General features: G+C 46.2%; 1 protein-coding gene across 1 annotated transcript in view; it reads right to left on the reverse strand.

The window, feature by feature from the left end:
* MAP3K14 (mitogen-activated protein kinase kinase kinase 14) overlaps positions 1 to 9489 on the reverse strand; it is a 37259-nt gene extending 27770 nt beyond the window's left edge. Inside the window, exons 1-2 of the mRNA XM_083709219.1 lie at positions 9244 to 9489; positions 91 to 363 (exon numbers count right to left, since the gene is read on the reverse strand). Of these exons, the coding sequence (XP_083565345.1) occupies positions 91 to 343 (253 nt within the window). The 5' untranslated portion in view covers positions 344 to 363; positions 9244 to 9489. The remainder of the gene's footprint in view (positions 1 to 90; positions 364 to 9243) is intronic.
* Between the last annotated feature and the right edge of the window lie 2888 nt (positions 9490 to 12377).

The following is a 12377-nucleotide window of genomic DNA, read 5'->3' on the forward strand; positions in this document are numbered from 1 at the left end:
TTGATGCAGAAAGCTACAGCTACAGCTTCACCCCCAGCCACAATCCAATTTTAGCCCCCCATCCACTCAGCGCTGCAGCTCCCCACTTACATTCTGCCTGGGCAATGATGGAGATGGAGGCTAAGCTCCCTTTCCCACTGTCTTCCTTGGCAGTTCCTTTGGCAATCACGTCGCTCAGAATCTTCCACGGTCCCTGGAACACATTTTTCTCTGGATCCTCTACTTTGCAAACGCTGCTCTTTTTCTTAGTCACCACCTCCTTCGGTCCCTTATCCGTAGGAAGCTCCTTTGGGTGCCCAACGATAACTGGAGCATCTTGGCAAGCTATTTCCATTACGGCCATCTCCTCCTTTTGCTAGAAGGCTGGAAGATAAATCCCACGAAAAAGAACAAGCCATTAGAACAGATGCCCTCTCTTCATAGAACCATAGTACTAAGGGGTAAGAAGGGACCCTTGAGAACATCTAGGCCAACCTCCTAAATGCAGGAATCTCAGCACATGGTCCAGAATGTGGAGACCACACACTATTGAGTTCTCCTTCCCTCTCACAAACACACTGATGATGTCTGATAACAGGGAGCATTCACTAGCGGGGGAAATGTGCAAGGTGGTCCCATGACACACATGCGGATCACAGACCTCTCTCTCTCACTTGCTCATAATTCACATGTCCCTCTCAGGCAAACCACACATGCACACAGGCCACACATTCCTATCTCCCCCCCCCCAACACACACCAGCTATAAATACATATCTCTCTCAAGTGCATCTCACATATGATGGGTGCCTGCAGGAAACTGGGGGGGGGGAGTGTCAGGGGAAGTAAAACACAGAAAGGGTGGAATAGGCTGATTTCTCACAAAAAAAAAAAATAAAAAATTGAGAAGGATCATGCCTGTATGTTTTGCCTCGTATCTCAGGTTCTAACTACCAATACTACTATTTCATCTTTATTCATTATATGCCACACATCTGACTGGGTTGCCCCAGCCACTCTGGAAGCCTCCCAACAAAGTATTAAACACACAATAGAACCTCAAACATTAAAAACTTCCCTGCAAATGCTAGGCACTTGCTTAAAAACAAAATGGGGAAACTGAGGGTTATGGTACATGCTGGGGGCAGCAAAGAAGGCTTTCATGGGCTCTATGGTGCCCGTGGGCACGGGATTGGCGATTCCTGTTGAACAGGATACTTTGGGCAGTGGATACAAGGCGACTGTTCCTTCCTTTTCTGGGTGGTAAGAGGGAAGGATAGATAGACACATTCTCCCTTTCCTTCCCCCACCTCCATTTTCCTTGCTGTGTTGCATCACATTAAAATGTTCAGGTCTGGGCTGGTTGCCAGTCCTGACTGAGAGCATTATATTGCTATTTAGCGTGGGCGAGTGGGTAGGGGAACACTCTGGGGAATAAGAAACCGGGAAAGGCATTCAGGGAAGTGGGGAGAATTCTCCTATAGCATGTGAGGAGGAGCTTTTAAAATTCTCGTGGCACATTCCTCCTCCAAACTTCACTTTCAGGGCATGCATTTTTAGGGAGGCCAGTTGTCTCCACCCTCCCACCCCCGGTCTTCCATCTTCTCAAATGATGCCCTAATACTCCATGACTCAAATGCTCTCAAACTGACCTTCCATCTCTCTCCCCACCCCCACCCCCTTTCTGTCCTTCAACATTCACTGTTTGAACCAATTTAGACCTATCGACTAAATTGGAAAGCTCACACAGTGTGCCATATGTTTGGTTCCTTTCAGACCCCTCCAGGACCCCCCACCCCAACAGTGCAAACATGAGAATATAGTGGAGAAATAAAACAAGGATTTTAATGCACCTGTGACTGGGCATCAGTGATGGGTCATCTTCCCCACAAACGAGGGGGAAAGTGAGGCTTGTCACCAAATAATGATGGGCATTTTGAGCTATGTCTTGCGCGAAGTGTTTCGGTGCAGAGATAACATTAAGGTTTTTTTATATTCCATATTTGGTAGCTTTCAATGGCATACAGCTCTGAGCTTTGGACTAAGCGAGCAGACTCTCTGTGACAGGGAAAGGAACTGCGGGGCACACTGCTCTCTTAGCCACAATCCGACACCCAGCCTCTTGACAACAGAGAATCCTTTCCCTGTTTCGCAAGGCTCTTTCGTGGCAGGGTGCCGGCCAGTTTTCCGCCTCTCCTTTGAGCTTCACGCTAGCACAGGGCACTTCCCTGTGCTTCTGATGAGCCAGAAGCCGAATGGGGGAACCTCCGGACACTGCACCCAACTGGAGTGGGTCTTGCAAGAGACGGTGTCCTGTCTCCAGCTTGCAAGCCTTGCCCAGTCTGAGCACCCCTGTCTCCCACCACTTCCCAGCACAGGCAGGTTTCCAGACAGGCAGAGGAGGTGTCGGCTGGCTGGGGAGGGTGTGGCAGAGGTTCAATGAAGGGCTGCACACACACTTTCTCAGTGCTCCTTCCTCCTGACCACATACACAGTACAGCCTTTTTTCTGTTTTTAGGAAGTCTGTCCTCTTTAGGCAGTTTTTTTTTTCTTTTAATGCACTTCTGCAAACCATGGGGTTCCCTCAAACAAGGAAGATACCTCTGTTTTTTAACTGGTCCTATTTTGGCTACAAATCTGTTATTGGGGGAGCGGTTTAGTCCCGTATTGTTTATTCTTATTTAAACAATTCGTATACCCCTTAACTCCCATGGTTAATAAGTGGTTTATAAAAACGCAATGCAAAAAAAGGAGGAAGTTAAATCTATAAAATCTCTATTAAAATGCCTCGTGCATCCAAGCCATGGGGCAGGAATATAAGAGATTGGGCAGCCCTTGCAGTATCCTGAACCCAAATTGTTAATGGCCTTGCAAATTAATACAAGCACGTTGAACCTGGCCTGCTAGCATATAGATTTTTGTTGTTGTAGGTGCGGTGGTTGTTTTTTTTTAGTCTCTATAAAATTTATTTAATTTTCAGATTTTGAAATTTACAAAAATGGTACTGGATACTCTATGGGATCAAAAGCCACAGAGAAAATGAGAAGCTGAGTCAAACTCCGGCCACAATCATGCCCCTGCCTTTACCTGACCAGCAACGCTTACCCTTCCACAGACTCCTTACGATTATTGTTTCGTAGACCATTTTAAACCTGCCTTTTAACTTCAAAAAATGCCCAAGGAAGTTCACAATATAAATGAAATTAAAAATAAGAGCAGCAGTAAAATAATTTTAATCCGCAGATTAAAAACAAATTCAGATTAAAATGATGGGACAAAATGCTCCACACACTGGGGAAAGTATCAAATGCTTGCCAGAAAAAGAAGTCTTCACACCTAGGCACCTTTCCACCTGTGACCAACACCCTTGGCCCTGCTGAACTTGCTGCTTCAAGGTCACAGCTCACCTTGATTGTTCTGGCTTCTACCTCCCAAGGCTGCTTCTTGGCTTTGCACCAAGTGACAGCCTCTGTCTGAGCGCCTGCTTCTGCTGCCATCTCTGTTCCTGTAATGAACGCCCACGGCCCATTTCCCAACACTGATAATGCACTCTGGGCAGGATCTCCTCCCGTGTTCTAGTTGCAAAGCTACCAGGTATGAATGGGGAGCCAGCTCGGCCTTTTTTCTCCACTGAAGCTTGCCTTAAGTGTTTCCAAGTCCACTTCGTGCAAGGATTCCCTTCTGTGTTTTGAGAAGGGAGAAGTTAGGCCTCAAAAGTGAAACCAAGTCATCTGATTGCCATATACAGTAGTTGCAGGGGGAAGCGGTGAGGTCCTCACAAATCACCACTTCATTTTAGTAAGGCCTCAAGCCTCATCTTCCTGAAAGAGAACAGGAAGCAAAGGCCCTCCTTGTTAAAATAATATTTAGCTGCCCTTCCTGAACCTATTCAGGAAGATACAACGAACAATAGGGTGCTGTTTCGGGGGTGACCTTATCTGCAGCAGGGAAGAAAAGCTGCTTCCTCTCTGCGAGATGCTTTTTACCCAAAATTGAAAGTCATTGTTCCTTGTCCCAAGGTAACCCCTGCCTACCCAAACAAAGAATACTAAGGTGCCTGAGCAACATATTCATGTGTCAAAAGAAAGAAATAAAACACTTGTGGCACTTTAGAAGTGCTAACAGGCTGATGAAGAGGTGGGCAACCTATCGGTCCATGGTGTGGATAATCTGCCTTATGTCAGCATCCAGATAGAGACAAGGATGGGCAAAAATGCAGACAAAAGTGATCTGGATGAACACATCCAGAATCAGAGATCGAAGAGGTTTCCATTTAAAATGCTAGACAACTGCATCCACAATCCTGAAAAAATACAGGTGGCGACCATTTTGCTTGCATTCAACTGATGCACGGGTCGTTTTGGAACTGGAAGAGGGCATAACAGGGGGGGCGCATAACGGGGCAGGCTTATGCGTGCTCCACCAAATTATGTGAATGCCCAGAATGTTGCCCCTGCACAAATGGGGAGTTGCCTGTACGCAAATCAAAGCACAGCCACCCTTCAGCATTTGCACTTCTTTGAACTTGCAGTTCTCTAACTAATCCTCAGTTATTATTTTTTACAAGACTATGTGTATTAGGGGAAAGTGTGCATTGCAAGGATGCATGTTGTAAAAATGCATTATATCAAGGAAACTGCTTGCAGAAGTGTGCCCGTTTGTGTGTTAGGAGAAATGTACACCAAAATTATGGCGATTTTTTGGTGAGGAGGTTCCTTTTCCAGGTCAAAACTGATGTGCAATTGTAAAGAACAAACCTAAAACTGGAAAAACGATAAAACAGATAAACCAAAACCAACAAATTGATCTATTAACCCTAACTGGATTAAAGGTTGTCCTGTTAAGAAAGAGGTTGCTCCATTTCATTTTTACTTAAATAACAGCAACCATCAGTGGCATAGCATGGGGGGTGCAGGGGGGGCCGGCCGCACCGGGCGCAACATCTGGGGGTTAGGGTTAGGGGGCGCAAATCCACGGGTTAGGGGGCACAAATTACTTGCCTTGCCCTGGGTGCTGACAACCCACGCTACGCCACTGGCAACCATGGTACGTGGGAAAATGGTATGTTAGTCTTTTCTCATCACACCACAGACTCAATGAAAGCTGCCCCTCCCAGAGCTGTTCCTCATCATGGCAACTATTTGATTGCAGGAGAAAACCAAACCACACATTTAACATAGTGTATAGTTTGGCCCTGAGTCTACAAGGACCATGTGCTGCTAGCATCCCATTGCTGCATTATTAATCAAGACATGGAAGCTGAATTTGCAAACCACCAATTCTGGAATACAGTACTCTATGTGCTTCCCAGCCTGTGTTGCATTTTTAATTTTACACATCTCAGACAGAATTAGGCAGGAAACATCTGGCAAGCAACCACAGCAGCAGCTGTCCATTCATCACCAATGAGGTATTTGAAACTTGTGTGTTGTATCCCCGCCCCCCTTAAGAGAAAATGTTTCATTCCAGAGTACAGTAATACAAACAATTTGTACCTTGTGTCTATCTTGGCAAAACTGCATCTCAAGCATCAGCAATTTAAACACTGAGGATTGCTTTAAGCCAGTCACAGGGTGTTCCAAAAAACTACAATTTCATCTTTAATACACAGTGGACTTGAACCCATGAAACCTTATGTGGCAATAAAAGTCTTTAAGGTGCTGCAAGATTCTTTGTTGTTTTAACCCTAGGTTTGTAAACAATTGATCACCTGGGTGATCAGGAATTGTCTCCAAGCAACCAAGTGGGGAAGAGTTTGTAAACTGAAAGAGAATTAGTTTGTTTCATCTTCAAAGAAGATATGTGTCAGCTGGTGACTTATTTACAGGACTAAACCATATTCCAAATTTCTCAAAATACATCCTGTAATGCTAAGGAGAAGCACCAAGCAGACACAGTATATGCTGGATTTTAATATACACAGGAAAGCTTAAACTGCTATTAGTAATATTTTAAGACTATTACATTTACAGTTTTGTTTTTTAAATGCAAATAAGGATTGGCATGTCTTTTCATTGCACAGCACGTTGCCACATATTTGTAGGGGGAAATGCATGGAACTGGAAGCCAAGAGAATATCAACCTGTTAGACTCAGACTGACTGGACATCACACCCACAGGAAGAAAAACCAAGTATAATAAGCCACTGAAGCTTCAACCACAAGAGTATAAGAGGAGGCTTCTGGGCCATCCCATCCAGTCCAACATCCTGTTCTCACAGTGGCCAACCAGATGCCCATGGGAAACCCACATGCACAGGAGCACTCTCCCCGCTTGAGGTTTCCAGAAACTGCTATTCAGAAACATCATAACTGCCTCCAACCACAAACCACAGAAACCCTACCTAGCCCTTCTGTGGTCTCTGAAACTCTACCAGACACTATCCAGACCATATTACCACTTCAGCATTAACACTGAACAAAAATGCACTTCTGTCCTTATGCTACAGCAAAGTTATGAAACTCAAAGGTCCGTACATTTTTTTGCTGGCCTTGGTAGCAAAGGCAAGACCTGTTATCGTTAGGATCCATCCCTTGCCATCGGCACAATTTTCTATGCCTGCTTGCAGAAAAGCCGCATTATGTTCTACGGGGCTTACACACCTAGGTAGCTGTGTACAGGATTGCAGTCCTGACCTCACACTGCACCTCCATGGGATGTCAAGGACAATTCCCCTTCTGCAGCTCTAAACCTTAGGTGCTGGGGGAAGGGATTACAGTGGTACCTCAGTTTAAGAACAGTCCTGTTTAAAAATGATTCGGTATACGAACTCCACAAAACCGTAAGTAGTGTCCCAGTTTGAGAACTTTACCTCGATCTAAGAACGGAATCCGAACGGTGGAAGGGCACCAGCGGCGGCAGGTCTCATTAGCGAAAGCGAGCCTCAGTTTAAGAATGGTTTTAGTTTAAGAACGGACTTCCAGAATGGATTAAGTTCATAAACGTACCACTGTATTATTAGTAGTAATAGTAACAGCAGTATACCACCCTGTACCTGTAGATCTCAGGGCAGTTCACAACATAAAATCACAATATGAACACAAAATACATGATAAAAATAGAAACAAAAACAACCCAATAATCCACAACACAAAGCAGCCAGTCCCAACTTTCCTCGCTAGGTTGTAGACATAAAGTAAAGCAAGCATCTTTTCTATCACTACGCTGAGCTCTCTGAAGGTCAGTGCAATTGAAGGGGTGATTTCTCTACCTGCCCACCCAAGTTTCCAAGCTAGAGGGGAATGTTGGGGCTCCCCTTGCCATCGCTGCCTTTGGGCAAAAACTACTGTGGCAAGAATGGCAAACAGAAATGTAAATCCTAGGGAGAGAGATGCCTCTACCTCTTCCAATGACACTCCTCCTCAAACTTACGACCTTTTTTCTTTTGGTAGGTCCTTGGCCCAATTGACAATGCCTGCCTCCCCTGTTTTAGTGGCTGTATTAACTGCTACACTTTGCCTAATTTTCTTGAATGCATTTATTTTTAATTTTGATTTAATCTATATTAGACATTTCTAAAAGAAACTGAAAGCCAAGGTAAAATGCTTTATAACTATCAGACCTCACATTTCTGGTGTAGAGCCTGGCAGGCTACTAGCTTGCTCTTTGAAAGCTACTGTAGACAAGAAGAAGCCTGTTAGTCCTGGATGAAAAGAGCTGCTAGACGGTGGCATATGGGCTATGCTGTTATGTTTGGGCTAAGTAATTTAAACCGAATGAGGTGTGTGCAGGTATCCTGGGAAAGGGCAAGTAAAGGTTCACAGAAAAAAACTCCTCACATGCTGCTCATCAAGGCTTACTGGGAGGCATAACTTGCTACGTGCTGGAAGGTGCATTCAAGCTTATTTTCCTTTTTCCATCCCATCCTTCCTCCAAGGTTCTCACAGTGGCACACATACACCCCTGCAGGGGAGGTTAGGCTGAGAGGCACCCACATGGCCCAGGGTCATCCTTTAGGGCTCTGAAACCAGTCAACCCAAGTCTAAGCCCACTGCAGTCATTACATATTGCAAGGATAATACCTAGTGGTTTATTTACAAAGCGCTTTGTACACTCCTCTTGAGTGCCCAATAAGGTGCTGTGCAGGGAGAAGAGACCTATGTATCTATACAAAATATGCACATGGGGGAGAGGGGGCAGCAAGTAGCAAAACAGCCTGCCAGCTTTTAATTCTGTCAGCTTCCTCCCAACTTTAATTCTGTTAACTTGGCTGACAGCTCCATCACAGAGCAGGAGACTCTTAAATCTCAGGGCCATGGGTTCGAGTTCCACACTGGGCGGAAAAACTCCTGCCTTGCAGGGGATGGGACTAGACAATCCTTGGGGGTCACTTCCAACTCTATAAATAGTCAATGGTTCTAAATTCTCAACAACACTGGGATATTAGCTCCGCCCAAGGCATGATAGAGAACACCGGGAAAAGATAGACATAATATTTTACAAGGACAGGAAGAAACATCACAGACACACAGGAAGAACAAGGATATAGCTTGAATGCTTCACCTGCAGGTTTACAAAACATTTAATGTGTCCATACAAATGGAAGTTGTTAATATTGGAGTTGTTGTATAAGGGACTTCTATGGTGACTGGAGTGTAACTGAAATGAATGAGATTTTGGAATGCAGAAATAAAGTAAATCATCAAACCATCAATTCTAGCATGCAGGGGGGACACCGAAATTATATGATTTGGCATCTGAACGATTGGTACTAGTAACTGTATTCTAATTTGGCATTGCTATAATGAGGCCATTATTGGATTATTGTAATTGAAAACTAATAATAATAAAAAAAAGATTCTAAATTCTCATCCAGAGACATTTAGGAGGTGGGAACGAGAAACGGCCGCGCTAGACAAGCAATAGGTGCGGCAAATTAGGACTCCGCCCCTGGCGGGGGAATAGCTTGAGAGAGCTGCGGTCCTTCCTCAGAGACTACAACTCCCATCAGCCTCGGCCGCCCACCGGCGCTGCTTTCGGCACAGGATGGAGGAAAATGAAGTCTGAAGGAAGTTTTGGCTGAGGAGCGCAGAACACACACACACACACACACACACACGAACATACCCCTCTAAGCCGCGAATAGCGGGACCGTGCTGAGGGCTGAAGAGACGAGGGGCACACCAGCGGGAGAAGAAAATAAGTTTTTTTGGGGGGGTGAGAAGCAGCACTCCCCCCTCGCGCACACGGGAGAAGCAGCAGCAGCTTTAGGAAGCCCAAACACACCCCTTTAAAAAGCAAGGTGCGGCACAAACCAGAAACCCACCTGTCGCGGGGTTGGGGGGAGAAGACACAAGACCCACAGCAGGCACTTCCGGCCTCCTTCCCTCCTCAGGCACAGACTGACAGGAAGCTTAAAAGCGGACGCCTCAAGGCGGAGGGGCAGAGCCGGCCACGCCCCGCAATCCCACCTCCGCCCAATCAGACGCCGCTATTTCCTCGAAGCCACGCCCATTTTCTCCCACGCTGCTTCGCGCCCCCGTCCACCTCCCTGTCTCAGGGGAGGGGGTGTGGGACAAAATGGCTTCAGGGATAAGCCACGCCCAGGCGGCGGGCAAGGCCGGCGGTGACGTCACCCGCACGGGCGTGTTCCTCCTCCCGCCCCTTTCAAGGCCCTCCAATAACGCTTCTTCCTTTCTTCCTGTCTCTTTCTGATTGGTTCCCGGGAGCTGCCCGTGATTTCCTATAACTACTTTGGCTGCGGGAAAACGCAGTACAGTAGTAAGAAGTGCTGTTTTTCTAAAGCAGTGTTTACGGGTAGTTTCATTTTGACTCAAGACAATCACCATTTTATAGTTCAAATCGGGAAGAATACAATAAATGGACAAAAGTATAAATATTCACAAAATGTTTAGGGGTCTGCGTCCCCCTAGTAAAAAACCCAATAAAATAATAATGGCTTGAGAGCGTTATATCCGGCTGGATCTTTTTCAATAAATTGTTTTCTCGACGGGTGTGACTCGAATTCAGAACGGGAGTGGCAAGATGTTAGTCTTTCCCAGCATACACACACAAATTACTATGTAAGACAATAAATTTGTTAGACAAAAATGACAAGCAAGGACTGTATGATGAGTTGCACTTGTAAGCATATGGTCTCAAACTGACTTTCTCTTATATGCTGCTTTTTGCGACAATGGCGACTGTTACTACTGATCCTAAACTAAATAGTTTAGTTGCCCAGCCCTGCTTCGGATCCTCCATCAACTACCGTCCCTTCCCGAACCCACAGCTCTCAACTGTCTCACCTGCAACATTCAAAGCCTCATCCAATCTTCACTCACCTCCAGCATTCCACCCTCACTCTTTCCCCTCCCTCCCTCCTTAACGTTCCCTTAATAATTCCAATACAATCGCCTTCGTTACCCTGTTACACTGGTTTTCAACCAGTGAGCCGTGGCACCCTGGGGTGACTTCCAGGAGCGTCCAGGTGAACCCTGAGTGGCTGTCCTTTCATTAACCTGCAGCCCAGATCTTCCTGCTTTCTCTCTCTTTCTCTCCGAGGCACATTGAGGGAGAGCCGGCAGCTTTAACTTGCAGCCCGTTATCTTCCTGCATCTCTTCCCTACCCCCCCCCTTTATCTTCTTAAAATATCCCCCCCCCCATGAAAAAATCCTCCCCAGCTTCAGTAACTAACAGTTCCTCGGTTTTACACAAAGGGCTTCAGAAATAATGAAATAGTTTGATGGTGTGTGTGCCTGGGTGTGTGGGTGTGTTCTATAAGGAGGAATTTAAAAATAACTCTGAAAGTGGGGTCTTTTATGTTTCTCCTCCTAACCCAAACATCCCTCCCCCCATTTCTTCTCTACCTACCCCGCAGGCAACCCCCACCCCCCTTAACAGTTATCCAGCTTTGTTAGGGTTGCTGTATTTCAAAAAGTAAAAACCAGGACACCCCAAAGTTGTTGAGGTTTGACTTGTCTAAGATCCAAGACAAGGCACCACCTTTCAGAAATTCCGCCTAAACGTCAATTCCATCTGGGAAATCCCAGTAATGGCAGCCCTAATTGTGGGGACAGGCAGAATGTTGCGGTAAAGGACCATGTCTGCATGTGTGTCCTGTGCTGTGTGTTTGTTGCTTTCCTACCCCACAGTAAAAAAGCATTTCTGCTCTGATCTTAATCTTGTTTTGCCCTTTCCACCCCCAGATACACTCTAATTTTGGGAAAGCCTGGGGCTGCTGTATGAAGTATGTCAGCTCAGCCCTTAGCAGTGTGCTCCCACTTTACGCACATGCCCACTGGCTGTTAAAGGTAAAAGGTAAAGGTACCCCTGCCCGTACGGGCCAGTCTTGACAGACTCTGGGGTTGTGTGCCCATCTCACTTAAGAGGCCAAGGGGCCAGTGCTGTCCGGAGACACTTCCGGGTCACAAGGCCAGCGTGACAAAGCTGCATCTGGTGAGCCAGCGCAGCACACGGAAACGCTGTTTACCTTCCCACTAGTAAGCGGTCCCTATTTATCTACTTGCACCTGGGGGTGCTTTCGAACTGCTAGGTTGGCAGGCACTGGGACCGAGCAACGGGAGCGCACCCCGCCGCGGGGATTCGAACCACCGACCTTTCGATCGGCAAGCCCTAGGCGCTGAGGCTTTAACCCACAGCGCCACCCGTGTCCCACTGGCTGTTACAAGACAATAATAATAATAATAATAATAATAATAATAATAATAATACTTTTATTTATACCCCACCCATCTGGCTAGGTTACCCCAGCCACTCTGGGCAGCTAAATGATGGAGGGGGGCCTTAAGATGCACTATGATCTCAACCCACTACACTTTGACACCCCCTTTATTCTTTATTATTAATACAGCTGCCTGACAACCCAGCAGCCTGGCCTCTGTTTTCCAGCTGATGTCACAATGGGCAGGTTTGCAAGCAGGCATCATATTGCCCTGAGAGAGGGATGCCTGTCATTCTGATGGTGATACACTTGCCAAGGCAAGTGCTGCCCATAAGTGATAATGAGCAGGAACTGTGAAGGTAAGAGGAGCTCAGATGCCAGGTTCTTGGGCTGGGGAGGGACCCTGTGCATTGGAAATGGAAAACCAGGAGGGTGTTGAGTGTCACAGGATTGCGCCTTGACTTCAAGGGGAATGTTGGGCAGATGGGTTTTGCTCGTGTTCAAGTGCTAAGATTGCCACACAGGTTTTCCCACATATTGGAGGACAGGAAGGGATTCCCCTGAGAACTGTGCCAGGGAAGGAATCTCTGGGCTGGCTTATGAAAACCACACCTGATTGAGCACTGCTTGAGTCCATTAAGCTAAGATGTAATGAATTTAAAATAGAGCAGTGTTTTTCAACCACTGTTCCGTGGCACACTAGTGTGCCGCGAGATGTTGCCTGGTGTGCCGTGGGAAAAATTGAAAAATTAGAAAGATTTAAAAATAAAGTATT

Source organism: Podarcis gaigeae (assembly GCF_964106915.1).
Source record: "Podarcis gaigeae genome assembly, chromosome: 13".
Classification (NCBI taxonomy): Eukaryota; Metazoa; Chordata; class Lepidosauria; order Squamata; family Lacertidae; genus Podarcis; species Podarcis gaigeae.